General features: G+C 45.2%; 1 protein-coding gene across 3 annotated transcripts in view; it reads right to left on the reverse strand.

Annotated features, from left to right (window-relative positions):
- Positions 1–14,893, reverse strand: part of luzp1 (leucine zipper protein 1) — a 153,832-nt gene that overhangs the window by 23,510 nt on the left and 115,429 nt on the right. For all 3 annotated transcript variants that reach the window (XM_072548112.1, XM_072548110.1, XM_072548111.1), the window contains exon 2: positions 4,280–7,482. In XM_072548112.1, coding sequence (XP_072404213.1) covers positions 4,280–7,231 — 2,952 coding nt within the window. In that variant the 5' untranslated portion in view covers positions 7,232–7,482. The remainder of the gene's footprint in view (positions 1–4,279; positions 7,483–14,893) is intronic.

The raw sequence follows: 14,893 nt of genomic DNA on the forward strand, positions 1-14,893 counted from the left end.
CAGAAGATCCAACATTAAAAGTGGGTGGCATGGTGGCTCAGTGGTTAGCACTGCTGCCTCACAGTGCCAGAGACCCGGGTTCAATTCCCACCTCTGGTGACTGACTGTGTGGAGTTTGCACGTTCTCCCTGTATCTGCGTGGGTTTCCTCTGAGTGCTCTGGTTTCCTCCCACAGTCCAAAGATGTGCAGGTCAGGTGAATTGGCCATGCTAAATTGCCTGTAGTGTTAGGTTAGGGGTATGGTGTGGGTTGTGCTTCGGCGGGGTGGTGTGGACTTGTTGGGCCGAAGGGCCTGTTTCCACACTGTAAGTGATCTAATCTAAAAGAAGTAGAAGGGCCCCAGGGTTAACAATATCTCACTGAAGACCTTGATCCTGTCTGAGATGACTGAAGATCTTGACTAACATCAAAATCTTTGATAGTTTTGGGTGCTGGTGCTGAGGAATAGGAAGCCATTACAAGTCCCCTTGCCACCATTTCCTGAGGGCATGGAAGCGTAATAAATATAACTGGATGAAAGGAAAAGACTTCAGGGACCCTTGGCCCCCCCACTCAATTTGCAAGTCGTGGTTGAGATCGTTCACTCCTGATTTTGGTTGGACATAATTCCCGATTGTTAAGGAACATGAGGGGTTAGTGGTAATATCACTGGGCAAATGATCCCACGGATCATTTCACATCATGCAACGGCAACTGGTGGGTGTTAAATTCAACTAATAAAGTTGGAATTGAAAACTAAACTCAGCAATGGTGACTATGACAACCAACACTAATTGTTTACTAAAAACCCATCTGGTTCACTAATTCTCTGTAGGGAAGCAAATCTGCCATTTTTACCTGGTCTGGCCTACATGTGACTGCAGAGCCCCCACCATGTGGTTGGTTCATAACTGCCTTCAGAAATGGTCCAACAAGCCACTCAGCTCAGGGGTAATTAGGAATGGGCATCAAATGCTGATGTTGCCAATGATACCCACATTGAATAGACAAAATTACAGTTTTACACACTTGTTAGAAATTAATATATGTTCAAATTGTTAAAAAATATTGAAATTTGTGTGCCTTTTCCCAGCAGCAAGCTTTCAATGATTCTTTGAGAGATGTTCCACATCTGACCTGCAGGAGGTGCCCAAGACAGACATAACCAGATGACCTGCTGCTGACATCATTTTTCCTTCTTGTTTTCCCTGTTGGGAAACCTCATGTTGGCGGCTTACTGGCTCAGCTTGGAATCTGGAACTTGTCATTGTGGCAACAAAAGAGACCACAGCCTCGTTGGGAATTACAGTGAAGGAACATCGGAACAGGAGTAGGCTGGTCATCAAGATTAGCCTGTTTTACCATTCATAGCTAATCAAACACGTTAATGCCTTTTACCCACCCTATCCTCGCATAGTGGTTATGTTGCTGTGTTGGTCAGATAAAGGCGTGGACTAATGATTAGGCCACAGGTATTCAGGACTCCTCCCATTGGAGCTGGCCAAATTTGAATTCAATAAATTAAGTGAAATTATTAAATTGTTGTCAAAGCTCATCTGGTTTGTTCGGTCCTTTAGAAAGGAAACCTGACATCCTTAACCAGTCTGGCCTCTACGTGACTCCAGAGACACCATATTGTTCACCCTCAGCCGTCTGCTGAAATAACCCAGAATGCCATTCAGTTGTTAGAAAGGCAGTTCACCAGCACTTTCCTCAAAGGAAGGAAATGCTGTGTTCCCCAGTGCCACCAATATCCCATGAGTGAAGGAGACAACCTCCCGTGTTGTAGATTTCCTGAGTCGGGTTCTGCTTCTTGTACTTGAACAAAAGGACAAAGAAAATGTACAGCCCAGGAACAGGCCCTTCGGTCCTCCAAGTCTGAGCCGATCTAAGTGTACTGTCTAAACCAGTCAGTCAATTCCTAAGCATCGGTATCCCTCTGCTCCCCACCTACTCATACATCTGTCCAGATGCATCTTAAGTGAATCTACCGTGCCTGCCTCTACCACCTCTGCTGGCAACGTGTTCCAAAAGCCCACCACCCTCTGTGTGTGAAGTACTTACCGCGTGTATCCCCCTTAAACCTTCCACCTCTCACTTTGAAAGCGTGACCTCTGTTATTGAATCCTTCACCCTGGGAAAAAGCTTGTCTCTATCCACCCTGTCTAACCCTTCATGATTTTGTAAACAATGGTTAGAGATCTCATGCAAACTGCAGCAACCCTGTCTCTAATGTTGTTCAAGAGCATTGGGCTGGATTCTGAATGGAGCTCCCTAAAGACAGGGCCTGGAGCCTCCATCTTCTGACTTAAATGACCCTAAGCCAGGAAGCAATTTGACTGCCACTTGGCTTTACTTCAGAATTAGAAAGCAAAAGGGAGAGTTGACAGAAAAGTATTTTTTTTAAATGCAGAGAAGATGCCAATGGTTAAATCAAGACAGTAATGAAAGGAACTGTTTTGTCACTGAGGTTTTAGATGCAGAGGAGATTTACCAGGATGTTGCCTAGGCTGGAGAGTTTTAGTGATGGGGAGAGATAGGACTGACCGGGATTGCTGTCCTTGGAGCACAGGAGATTGAGAGGGATCATGGAGAAAAATTTGATGGTCATAGAGAGGGGAGACAGGAAGAACCCTTTCCCCTTAATGGAGGGATCAATGACCAGGGGCCACAGGTTTAAGGAGGTTTGGAGGAGATGTGAGGAAAAACGTTTTCACTCAGAGGGTGGTGGGAATCTGGGGCTTACTGCCTGTAAGGGTGGGAGAGGCAGAAACCCGCATCACATTGAAGAGGGATTTAGATGCGCACTTCTGATGCCCAGACAAGAGCTGGAAAATGGGAATAGAATAATTACTGGTTGGTTTAGACCGACACAGATTTGATGGGCCAAAGGGCCCTTTTCTGTGCTCCAGATGGCTGTGACTCTAACGTGGAGGTGGTTCTTGGGCTGAGGAGATGCTACATCGTTTTAGTCAAGTGTCGATTGCAATGGATTAAAACACAGAAAATCAGAGCAGACGGTAGGCCATTCAGCCCTACAAGCCTGCACCACCATTCAATATGATCATGACTGGTCATCCAACTCAGTCTCCTGTTCCTACTTTGTCCCTTTAATCCCCTTAGCCCCAAGAACGATATTTAACTCCTTCTCAAAAACATTCAATGTTTTGTCCTCAATTGTTTTCTGTGGCAGAGAATTCCACAGGCTCATCACTGTTTGGGTAGTGATATTTCTCCTTGTCTCAGTCCTAAATAACTGACCCCACATTCTCAGATCCTTGGCTCTGGACTCCCTAGTCATTGGGAACATCGTTTCTGCATTGACCCTGTACCATCCTGCTCGATTTGGTGATAGTGGAACTGCAATCATATAACGGGCTGGAGAAACAGGGCAACTTTACTTCCTAAAGAATCAATTGAGTTATTAATTGATAATCCACAGTCACTTATACTGAGGCCACCTTTTGTTTTGAAACTCCAGAACTTTCTGACCAAATTTAAACTCACAAACTGCCATGGTGGGCTTGGAACTCCTGGCCCCTTGCTTTTCCCATGTTCCAGGCCTTTGAATTATTAGGCCGGTATTTACTGGTTTAAGTCAAGATTAGAGTGGTGATGGAAAAGCACAGCAGGTCAGGCAGCATCTGAGGAGTAGGAGAATCGATGTTTGGGGCAAAAGCCCTTCATCAGGACTGAAGGCCTGGTTTACTGGTTTAGGCCTCGGCTCAGCTGGCAACGTATTTGTCCCCAAATCCCAAAGTTCTGGATTCAAGTCACACTCCAATGATCAAGCTCAAAACTGAAAGCTGACTCTAATTCCTTGATTAGAACCACAGGAAAACGTTCCAGAACAGAAAGAGGCCATTCAGCACAAATTATCCGCACTGGTGAGGTAAACTAGCCTCCCATTCCCATCCCACTTGCCTGGACCTGGTCTACATCCTTGCAGGTGACACCAAACACCTGACCATCAACTGAGCCCTCTCTATCTATTCAATGTCTGGGCATCTGTAGCTGTTTGGGCACAGGCTTCTAAACATTGAGTGAAGAAACTGCTCTTTGGATCTGTCCTAAACAGCTCAGCCCCGTCTCCATCCATCCTCAGAAACTGCGTCCTCCAGTCTCTTTGCTGTTCCAATTCCTCAGTCAGGGGATAACAATTTCTCAACATTGCCGCTCTCCAATCTATTAGGAATCTTCTTTGTTTCACAATGAGATTACCTCTGACCCTTCTAAATTCATTGACCTAGCAGCTATTTGAAAGGATGGGCTCAGGATACACTTTGTAAGTGTGACTCACCAATGAGCAGGTGTTGTTCCAATCTGCTACCTTGGACGCGACGGTGGCGTTCTGCTTCCTTCGGAGGATACTATCCGCTGCGCTATAGTAGCTCCGGTGAGGAGCCGAGTCTGACGTGAGGCTGCTTTTAATTTCCACCGAGTCCGAAGAATTGGAAAAGTTATTTGCCCTCTTCGTGTACCCGTCAGTTCCTATCGCTCTGGAGCCACCGTTCGGCTCAGCCGCTTCGTTGGCGGCAGGGGCACGGTTCGCTTTCCTCACCGTTACTCGGGAGAAATCCGTGCCGAGGTCAGTGTTGTAGTGAGTAGGTTCCACCTGGGCCCCAATGCGGCTCTTCCTCCACGAAGCTCTCTCCGGTGGATCCACGGGGAGACTTTTCGTCTCTGTTTCCGTCGTGCGAGACCTCCTTCTTGTTTCGTAGGACGTTCCTCCAATGTCACCATCTTCATACCGGAGGGATTTGACTGTAATACTGCTGCTCACTGACACCTCAGACACTGATTCAGTCTCTTCTTCATCTGAGCTGTCCGATTCTGACGGCTTCATTGTAATATCGCTCTTACGGATCGAGATTTCATAGGGAATACTAATATTGCTCCTTTGTAAAGGTGCCTCACTTGAACTGATTGTAATATTGCTTGTGGAAGTGTGTTTCTCCTTTGGTATCACAGTACTATTGATCCTTTGACAGGACAAACCTGATGGAGGTATCGTGATGCTACTGGTCACTTTATTTGGCACAGTTTTGGGTGAGAGCCCATGCTCTTCATCAATTGGCTCCGACACAGTTGTCATTATTTCCTTCTTGTCAATGGCGATTATAGCCGGTTTAATAATTGCTTTGGATCTCAGGCCCTCTCTGGGGCTACAAATCCTCTTCAGCTCCAGGCCTGGCTTTTGATTCATAGCCGCATCTTCAGAGGCAATGGTTTCAGTGGGTTTCGAGCTGAGTGGCTGTCTACCCCTCACGTCCACGGTTTCCATGTCCTGGGACTTTGTTGAATACAAATACCTAGACCTGCGCGCTCTTGTTGTCACGGGCGTGGCTTCCATCGTGGTTTCTGGCTCCTCACGTATTGGCAACTTTTCAGCCGTCTTTACAGCAGCTGACTCACTATTGGTGCTCATTGGCACTTCACCCTCGGGCAGGTTGGCATCCTTCAGTTCACCGCTGGATGTTGGTGAAGCTGTGTGATTCCTGTAAGAGGGAAACATTCCATTCAAAAGGCTAGCAGTAGTACTCGTGGACGATGAATCCTCACCAGAATCATTTACCTCATCTTGAGATGCTACATTCTCATTTTCAGAATTGTGTAAATAGCTGAGAGCCTTTCTCTGGCTTTCAGACGATTGTTCTAAATCACTATAGTCCCTGGACACTGTATCTGCTTTGCACTTTGGTCCGTTTTCATTCTGTTTATTTTGAGTGTTCCAGGGTCTTTTTACACTGGATTCATTAGCTGCCGGAGGATAACGACTGAGCACTGATGGAGGCTCCCTTGTTTTCTTAAGCTTCTCTGGCTGCAGGTCCTGATCTTTCTGTGCAGAGCTATAGCTATGTGGAAAAGATTTATCCTCGGATTTCTTTTCATTGGAAGCTGTTCTTGGGTTTGAAGAGGGCCGTTGAAACCTTCGTCTTGCATTGGGACTGAGGGGACGTCTGTAACCTTTTCCCATGTTGTCATCATCCAGCAACAAGTCTCTGTTTCTCACTTTCTCTCTCGGTGACCGTGACTGATATGACACTTCATGTGCCTTCTCTTTCAGGATGTGCGGTTCTGCTGTGGCTACACTTTTGTACTTTGTTTTGTCCTGTCGAGACCTGAAGCGAATGTCCTGGTGTGCAGTCTCGCCGTTTTCTATGGCCTTGTTCCTCGTCATTTGCGATTTCATCTCCTCGATCTGATCGGCTAGCATTTTGGCTTTGCATTGCTCATTCAGAAACCTCTCTTGCAACTCATTGTGTTTGGCTTCTGTTTTCTTCAGATCTTCCTCTACCATCTCCAGCAGTTTCAGACGTTTCTTTAACTTTTCGATTTCCTGAGTGAGATCCTTAATTTTGTTGTCCTCCTGACCTTCACGGGATCCTTTGTTTCTGAGTCCAACATTGTGTGTTATATTTAGGGAGTCTAAACTTTTCTTTGCCAGACTGCTTTTCGGAGAGAGGCCTGTGGACAAGTCATCCTCAATCCTGAGATCACCTTTGTCCCCTGAATAGTTACGTGTCTTCTCATTGACATTTGTCCTGAGATTTGACGAGTTCCAGCTTTGATCTGTCTCATTTATCTTGTTATTTTGTTCTAGTTTCTTTGTAAGTTCCTGGATAACTTGTTCATTTTGCTTCAGTGTTTCGTTCATGGTCTTCCTCTCCTCTGCTAAAATGACGGTTATCGATTTTAATTTTTCCAGCTCTTCAATGATACTTTTCTCTGATTTATCGAGTCGACTTTCTGTGGACTCCAGTTCCTTCACTCTGGCTCGGAGGACCTCCAGTTCAGTGATCAGCTTCCTGGTGAGATTCTTCTCTTCGTTCAAGCTCAGGCACAGTTGAGTGCAGTCTGATTTGCTCTTGTTGAAGGCCTCTTCCAATTTCTCCAGCTCCCCCATCCTGTCCTGCAGCTTCTCGATCTCAGCCTTGAGCTCTTGGCTCAGTTTGACCTCCGCCTCCAGCTTCTCCTTCAGGATCCTGCACATGTCTTCAGCCTTGCGGACCTCCTCGTCTTTGCCCTCGATAGTCAGTACCCTCTTGCGCAGGTTGTCCACCTCGGTCAGGAGGCTGCAGCTGCTGCCTTCAGCTTGGATCACTTTGTCTTGCAGGTCCATCAACTCATCCTCCGTTCGGTGTAGGTTTCTCGTGGCCTCCTCCAGCTCATCTACACGGCGACCCAGACTGTTCAGCTTTAGCCGCAGGTGCCTGTTTGAAGTCTCTTTGAGGCTCATTGTGTCAGTCATCTCCACTCCCTTGGAAGATCTTGCTAAAGGCCAAGATCAAGGGACGGGGGATGGGTTGGGAGGGGGATGGATTTATCTTTCTTATTTGAACTCTTCCTCCTTCTTTTGAGCATTTATGCACTGCCCCTTCCTGCGGCCAAACCTTCTTCCTTTAATCCCAAAATATCCTCCAACACCAATTTTCAGTTCGACAAAAATCCCCTTTTCCTTTGCATCTGAAATGCTCTTTTTGGATTCAAAACCATTTTAACCTGTTAGGAAAAGAAAAAAAAAGACACTTGAGAAATCTTGCTACGGTGGTTAGAGTGTCAGAGTTTTAATTAATAAGCGCCACTGTAATTATCTCAGTCAGGCAAATCCCTGTGTACAGACTCATTAGAGAATACCTCGTGATTGTGAACAGCCTCTGGGATTTCTCCTGATTGGACACTCAAACTCCAGCAGAAATCCCAGGTACATCAGTAAATGCAATATCTGCCAAAGCTACACCAACTGATGGGGAGCAAATTCTCATCAAAGGTGTCACTGTTAGTATCAAAACGTGAGACCACAATGAAAGATTACCGCCCTCTCTCCTCCTTGGGCTCTTGGAGGGGTATAGAATAGTGAAAGAAGAACAAACTTGCATTTACATGGCACCTTTCACAACATCAGGCTATCCCATCATGCCTTACAGCCAGAAGTCATGTCTGAAGTGTAACTGCTGCTGTTATGTATTAAATTTATGCACAGCCAGCTCCCATAAAGAATAGCAAATGTGATCATGACCGCTTCATGGGTTTCAGTGTTGTTGGTTGAGAGACAGACCTTCACTGGGGAAATTTCCTCTGAAATTGTCATGGGTTCTTTTAATTGGACCAAACAGGTCCGAGTTCCAACTAAAAGACGGCATCTCCAACATTGCAACCTGCGAGTGTCGGGCTGGGTTTTGCAGTTAAATCTCAGAAGTTGAAAGCATAGCCCTCTGACTCAAAAGTAAAGGCATGACTATCTGCACCATGGCTGATGCAGCCCTCCAGTATCTTCTTGACAGAATTGACCCAATTCCTGGGTGCGTCTGGAACAGAGGGCATCACAGCTGAATGTCAACTGGTCCCTTCCTAGCGTTAATGCGCATACATAGTGATATCAATTATTGACTCTCAAATAAGCATTTGAGAGTAAGTTTGAGAGTAGTAACTCTGGACCATCTTCCTTTTCATGGCTCTGGGGTACTGAGGACAACTGATGCGATTCAGAACCTGAAATAGTGATATAGAGTCACAGAGATGGGACTGCATGGTAGCTGAGTGGTTAGCACTGCTGCCTCAAAGTGCCAGGGACCCTGGTTCAATTCTAACCTTGGGCGACTGTCTGTGTAGAGTTTGCACATTCTCCCCGTGTCTGCGTGGTTTCCTCCAGGTGCTCTGGTTTCCTCCCACAATCCAAAGATATGCAGGTCAGGTGAATTGGCAATTCTAAATTGCCCATAGTGTTCAGAATGTGTAGGTTAGGTGCATTAATCAGGACATAAATGGACGATAATAGGTAGGGGAATGAGTCTGAGTGGGTTACTCTTCAGCAGTTGGTGTGGACTTGTTGGGCCAAAGGGCCTGTTTCCACACTGTAGGGATTCTATGAAAAGATGTACAGAATGGAAACAGACCTTTTGGTCAAACTCGTCCATGCCAACCAGATAACCTAAATTAATCTAGTCCTATTTGCCAGCACTTGGCCCAATGTCCCACTAAACCCTTGTTATTCATGTACCCATCCAGATGCCTTTTAAATGTTATACTTGTCCCAGCCTCCACTACTTCCTTTGACAGCTCATTCCATACACGCAACACCTTCTGTGTTAAAAGGTTGCCATTTAGGTCCCTTTTAAATCTTTCCCCTCTCACCCTAAATCTTAGCCCTCTAGTTCTGGACTCCCCCACTCCAGGGAAAAGACCTTGTCTGTTTACCCTATCCACGCCCCTCATAATTTTATAAACCTCTATAAGGACACCCCTCAGCCTCCGATGCTCTAGAGAAAACAGCCCCAGCCTATTCAACCTCTCCCTATAGCTCAAATCCTCCAATCCTGGCATCATCCTTGTAAATCTTTTCTGAACCCTTTCAAGTTTCACAGCATCCTTCCTATAGGAGGGAGACTAGAATTGCACACAGTATTCCAAAAGTGGCCTAACCAATGTCCTGTACAGCCACACCATGACCTCCCCACTCCCTATACTCAATGCTCTGACCAATAAAGGATTTCTAATTTGAATCTTGCTGAACAAAGAAACACATTGCATTGCATTCATCAGGACAAACACAAGAATGCCAAATTTCAAGCAATTGTAGCAATTATTTATGATTGACTGAGGCATTTCTATGGAGAAAGTGTTGGGAAATAGGGGATCCAATCAGAGATGAATTACCAACCAATCAGCACCTATTGTCTCTTGTAACATAGATTGTTGTGGTGGTTTAAAATTTGGCATTCTTGCTTCTGTACTGACGAATGCACGAGCAATACATCAACGACATTTCAAATATCCATCTCCTTCTTTTGCAGCTTAATTGAGCAGTTTGATGTACATTTAAAATCCTTTCACTCCACTGTAACATTGTACCTCAATCCAGTTCCTCAACAGTGTCTGGCTGACGCTTCCAACATCCTGGAGTAGCCATCCTTGTAGCTGTGAATCCGTTGGGAAGTTTGACTGCTTGCTCTCAACTGGTGGGCACTTTCTCGTCTACAGGGAGTGGTTTAGAAACCTATTTCACCTAGCCAGCTTCCAATCTGCTGGGGGACAATTACTATCCCATTAAACTGGGCTCATGACCTACCGCCAAAGGGTGGGGTTCCTGTTCACTGAATCACTCAGTAAAGCATCTTTCAAGATTTCTGAGGAAGCAGCACTGGACCTGATACCTAACTGGATTTATGCTCTTAATTGTAAAAAAAAACACACAAATCACCATTAATAAATAGATGTGATGATGACTAATCTGTGTCAATTGTAAAGTTTTCTGGATTCTGTAGTAGCTTACTTCACCTGAACACTTAAATCCAACAGAAATAAACCAAGATAGACCAAGTTAAGCTAAGCTAGGGGCATATTTTGTTAAAGTGCAGCTGATGTTGCCTTCTGAAAAATACATCCCATTGTTTTTAAAGCATTGTAAGACGAGGCTATGAGGATCATTGTAACAATTGCTGTGTGTCCGTCTCAACCATAAAGCTGTTTGCCAGAGGGAGAACATTAAAAAGGGTTTTGATGCTGAGTGCTGGGGCCATGATGAAAAGCCACAGACTTGCCCCAGTGCAAATAAATTTAAAAGAACATCTTTAAACTCAAGAGCAAGTTGGTGTTGCCCTGCCCACTGCTCATTCACTGTTCCCTGCAGTAGCTACTGAACAGAAGCCAGCAGGAATTCATAGCTAATATTTCCAATCTATAGTGCAGAATCTGATCATTCCGTGGCTTCCTGCTAATCTGGTGAGCCCTGAGACAGGCAGTACACTTTTTAAGATATGCTACCTGAGGATCCAATGCCTTGCTGAGCTTGACTCCTTTGCTATCTCATTGATCACTTTGTGCTTTGTAACAGGTTATCCACTTCTTCTGAGCTGCTGAGTTGAGTGGTCATGAATTGCAGACACAGGCAGCTGGCGTTTTATGGCTCTGTATGTGGTACTTTGCTTTGCTAATCAGTCTTTCCCGCAAAATTCAGGGCCACACCTTTCCAATACAAGGCCATTTCCTCAGGCACACCCAGAATATCACTCGCTGAATATCTTTCAAAAAGTCAGATTCGAAACTGAGAAAACAAATAGATTGCTGCCACACTTCTCATCAAAGTTCACATTTAAGCCCAAGAGACCCAGTCCCCCTGTGACACCGGGAGAGAAACCTGTCCTTACTAGTCTTCAATGAATTTCCACGCCAGTGTGAATGATAATGATCTAATCATTTATTGCTGAAAACGCAACTATATAATGGCTGGTACTTAAATTATTTAAACATTAAATGGTTCATTTCCCTGGCTAAGGCCACAGCTCTCAGCTCTGTAATTTATGCCGTTTGAAGATCCACAACCCTCATATTATCAACCTGGGACAAAATGCAGTTCCCATAAATCTGCTGTTTGTAATGATTCCAAATTGTCACTTACTGGTGCCCAAGCCCAATCTTGCTGTATCCACAGGGACTTGCCAGGCAGCAACACTCTATAAATATTCTTGATATTGAAATTGCTTTTACTATTTCTCATTTATGTTATTAGTATAAGTTCAGGTACATAGTTCCATGAAAGTGAGTTTCAGGTAGACAGGGCGGTGAAGAAGGTGTTTGGTGTGCTTGCCTTAACTGGAAAGAGTGCTGAGTATTAGAGTTGGGACATCACATTGTAGCTGTTGAGGACATTGGTAGGGCTACTTTTGGAATACAATTGTGGTCGCCCTGCTATTGGAAGGATGTTATTAAATTGGAAAGGGTGCAGGTAAGATTTATGAGGATATTACCAGGACTGGAGAGTTTGAGTTTTGGGGAGAGGCTGGGACTTTTTTTTTACCTGGAGCGAAGAAGATTAAGGGGTGACCTTATAGAGGTTTATAAAATTATGATGGGCTTAGGGGAAAGACTGAAAAAGGACCTGGGGGGGCAACCTTTTCACAGAGAGAGTGGTTCATATGTGGAATGAAGTGCCTGAGGAAGTGGTAAATGCAGGTACAGTTACAACATTTAAAAGACACTTGGACAAGTACATGAACAGGAAAGGTTTAGAGGGATATGGGCCAAACACAGGTAAGTGGGACTGATTCAGTTTAGGAGACCTGGTTGGAATAGGCAAGTTGGATGGAAGCACCTGTTTCCTGTATGACTCTATGACTCTGTTCCTCACTTATACAGCACTGGCCCTCAATAATTAACTATCCAAACATACAACCTCTACTATCTTGACATATATGGGAATACCACCCTCTACCTCCCCGATACCCAGTCTCAAGCTGACCCTTGGATTGTTTCACCACCTTATACTGAGTGCTTACGAGGTTCAGAGTTTAATACCCAGAGTCAATTAAGTTGATCAGCAAAATGCTTGCTACATTGATCTGGGACTAACCATCAAGGCAAATAGGACCAAATGGGTCTGACCTGGAGGAGATGGATAGACGCTCAACTAAAGGCATTGAGTAATCCAGGAAATGCCACAATTTTCATGAAAATGATTCAATTTTGAACTGACACATACATAGATGATAAAATCATTCCCCTACTCAACCCCTTCTGGAGTTAGGGAGGGAAAGCTCCCCTCTAACTGTTGCCCGGTAACCTTGCTGAAGAGGTCACCCTGGTGGAAACCCCTCGCAAACCCCATGCAAGCTTTAAAAAGGACATTTTGAACACTCCCTCCCCAAACCCGACAGACCCACGTTTCATCAGGACTGGCTGGATGGGAAGTAATGGAGGAAAGCCAGGATTGGACTTTATTGTTACACTCTCTGTCGTGGAGTAGAATGATCATTCACTCATTGGTGATGAGCGGGAATGGAGGCTCAGAGTCAGTCCGAGTGGATTTGCTTAACAGCTAACTTTTGAGCCTGAAATTCGATGTACTCCAACAGAGAGGCTTTAAAATGGGTCTCAATTTGGGTCAGCTGCCTCAGCCTCACTGACGTCCTGCTATTTTAAGGACAAATTTTCAGATTGTTTGTTCTGTCCAGCCAGCGGGAGCCAGTGTTGAGAGTTTGGTGTTGGAAAAGCACAGCAGGTCAGGCAGCATCCGAGGAGCAGGAGAATCAACGTTTTGGGCATAAGCCCTTCATCAGGATGTGCTTTTCTAGCATCACACTCTCATACCTTGGAGTACACTTGCATTGTAACTTGAGACCATCCTGTACAGGGCATCTTTTGGGTTTCCACACAGCACTCATCCTATGGAGAGTGAAGGGTTAATACCTGCAAGGCACCTATCGATGATTTAAGGGTGGGGGGAGGCTTGAATTGGTAACAGGATATGGAGATGGTCTGTGAGCCTTCCTTCCACAAATGGGAAAAGGGTGGAGGTAGGAAGGAGCATTGCGCTGCCCCTGCTAGCCTGCTGTCTGACTTAATCCTTCCCCCCACCCTCTTCCCACTACAAAATTCCATCTTTGCTGCCCCCCACATCTCCACACATTTAACTCTTTGGCAAACCATCAACAACAAAAAACAAAACAGAAATCACCTCAAACAGGTTTCATCAGAAAATGTTTATGCCAGTGTCTTTTTCACTTCATTTTGTTTCGACCGTATTGAGACCTAAAGCCACCTAATGATGTGAGTGGGGAAGAAGTCACGTTTAGAACAAGCTACGACTGAGGAAGCCAAACTGGAGGGTTAACAATAGGGACCCAGAAGATGGGGAAACTTTGCCAAATGTTGATAAGACTCCCAGGGATTTCATGCCTCAACGTTTGAAGTAGAGGGCTCCATTTTAACTTCTAACACTGTGCCTCCAACTCATTTCCGAGGTGGTTAAAATAGAGTGGGGACCCAACCACAATTGGACCTGCCTTGAGCTGGGGTGACTGCAATTTTAACGTTCACCCAAGAAGAATCCTCACTCCAAGCCACAGTAATCTATCTCAAATATGCAGGTTGGGCTCCAGTTAAATGGAAGACCGTCAGGGCTGTGGAAGTTGAAGCGATAGTTCTCTCCATCAGCTCAGAGCTGTTGGAAATATCAAACACAGCCAGACGGGTTCCAGCGTGAGAGGTTTCTGAAAGAATAAGTTTCTTGAGAGTTGAGGTGAACTTGAGGAAAGGTTCAGCTTGGTCCCCATTCCCCTGACCATGAGTCAACAACAGTCTGCACTTTTGTAGCAACTTTAGCATTGCAAGAGTTCCCAAGCTGCTTCATAGAAGCGTTATCAAAGATTTGATAATGAGCCACACAAGGGATGATTATAGGCACAGGGAGAAAGTGAGGACTGCAGATGCTGGACAGTCAGATTTGAAAAGTGTGGCGCTGATAAAAAGCAGAGCAGGTCAGACAGCAACCAAGCAGCAGGAGAATTGATGGTTCATGATGAAGGGTTTATGCTTGAAATGTCGACTCTCCTGTTCCTCTGAAGCTGCCTGACCTGCTCTGCTTTTTCCAGCACCACACGTATTGACTCAATGTTATAGGTACAGATAACCACAAGTTTATAAGGTGAGAAAGAGAGAGAAGTCACAAGCTTTAGACAGGAAATTCAGAGTGTAGGACCTAGGCAGCTGAAGACATGGCTGACAATAGTGGAGTGATTGAAATCAGGGTTGAAAGTGGGGCGCTGGAAAAGCACAGCAGGTCAGGCAGCATCCATGGAGCAGGAGAATCGACATTGCTGCCAAACCTGCTGTGTTTTTTCCAGCACCCCACTCTCAACTCTGATCTCCAGCATCTGCAGTCCTCACTTTCTCTTGATTGAAATCTGGGGCAAGCAGGAAGCCAGAGTTGAAGAACTGCAGAGATCTCATCAGGTTGTTGGAGAGACAGGGAGTTGAAAACAAGAATGCCAGTTTTAAACTCAAAGGTGTTGCTGGACTGGACAGCACGAGAGTTGGTAGGGAGTTAGATTTGGGCTTCCTGCTCTGAGTCAGTTATCCATCATTAAATGGATGGTTTCCACTTCAACTGGGGTCATATTGCTTCAACTGGAATCAG

Source organism: Chiloscyllium punctatum, chromosome 27 (assembly GCF_047496795.1).
Source record: "Chiloscyllium punctatum isolate Juve2018m chromosome 27, sChiPun1.3, whole genome shotgun sequence".
NCBI classification, from domain to species: domain Eukaryota; kingdom Metazoa; phylum Chordata; class Chondrichthyes; order Orectolobiformes; family Hemiscylliidae; genus Chiloscyllium; species Chiloscyllium punctatum.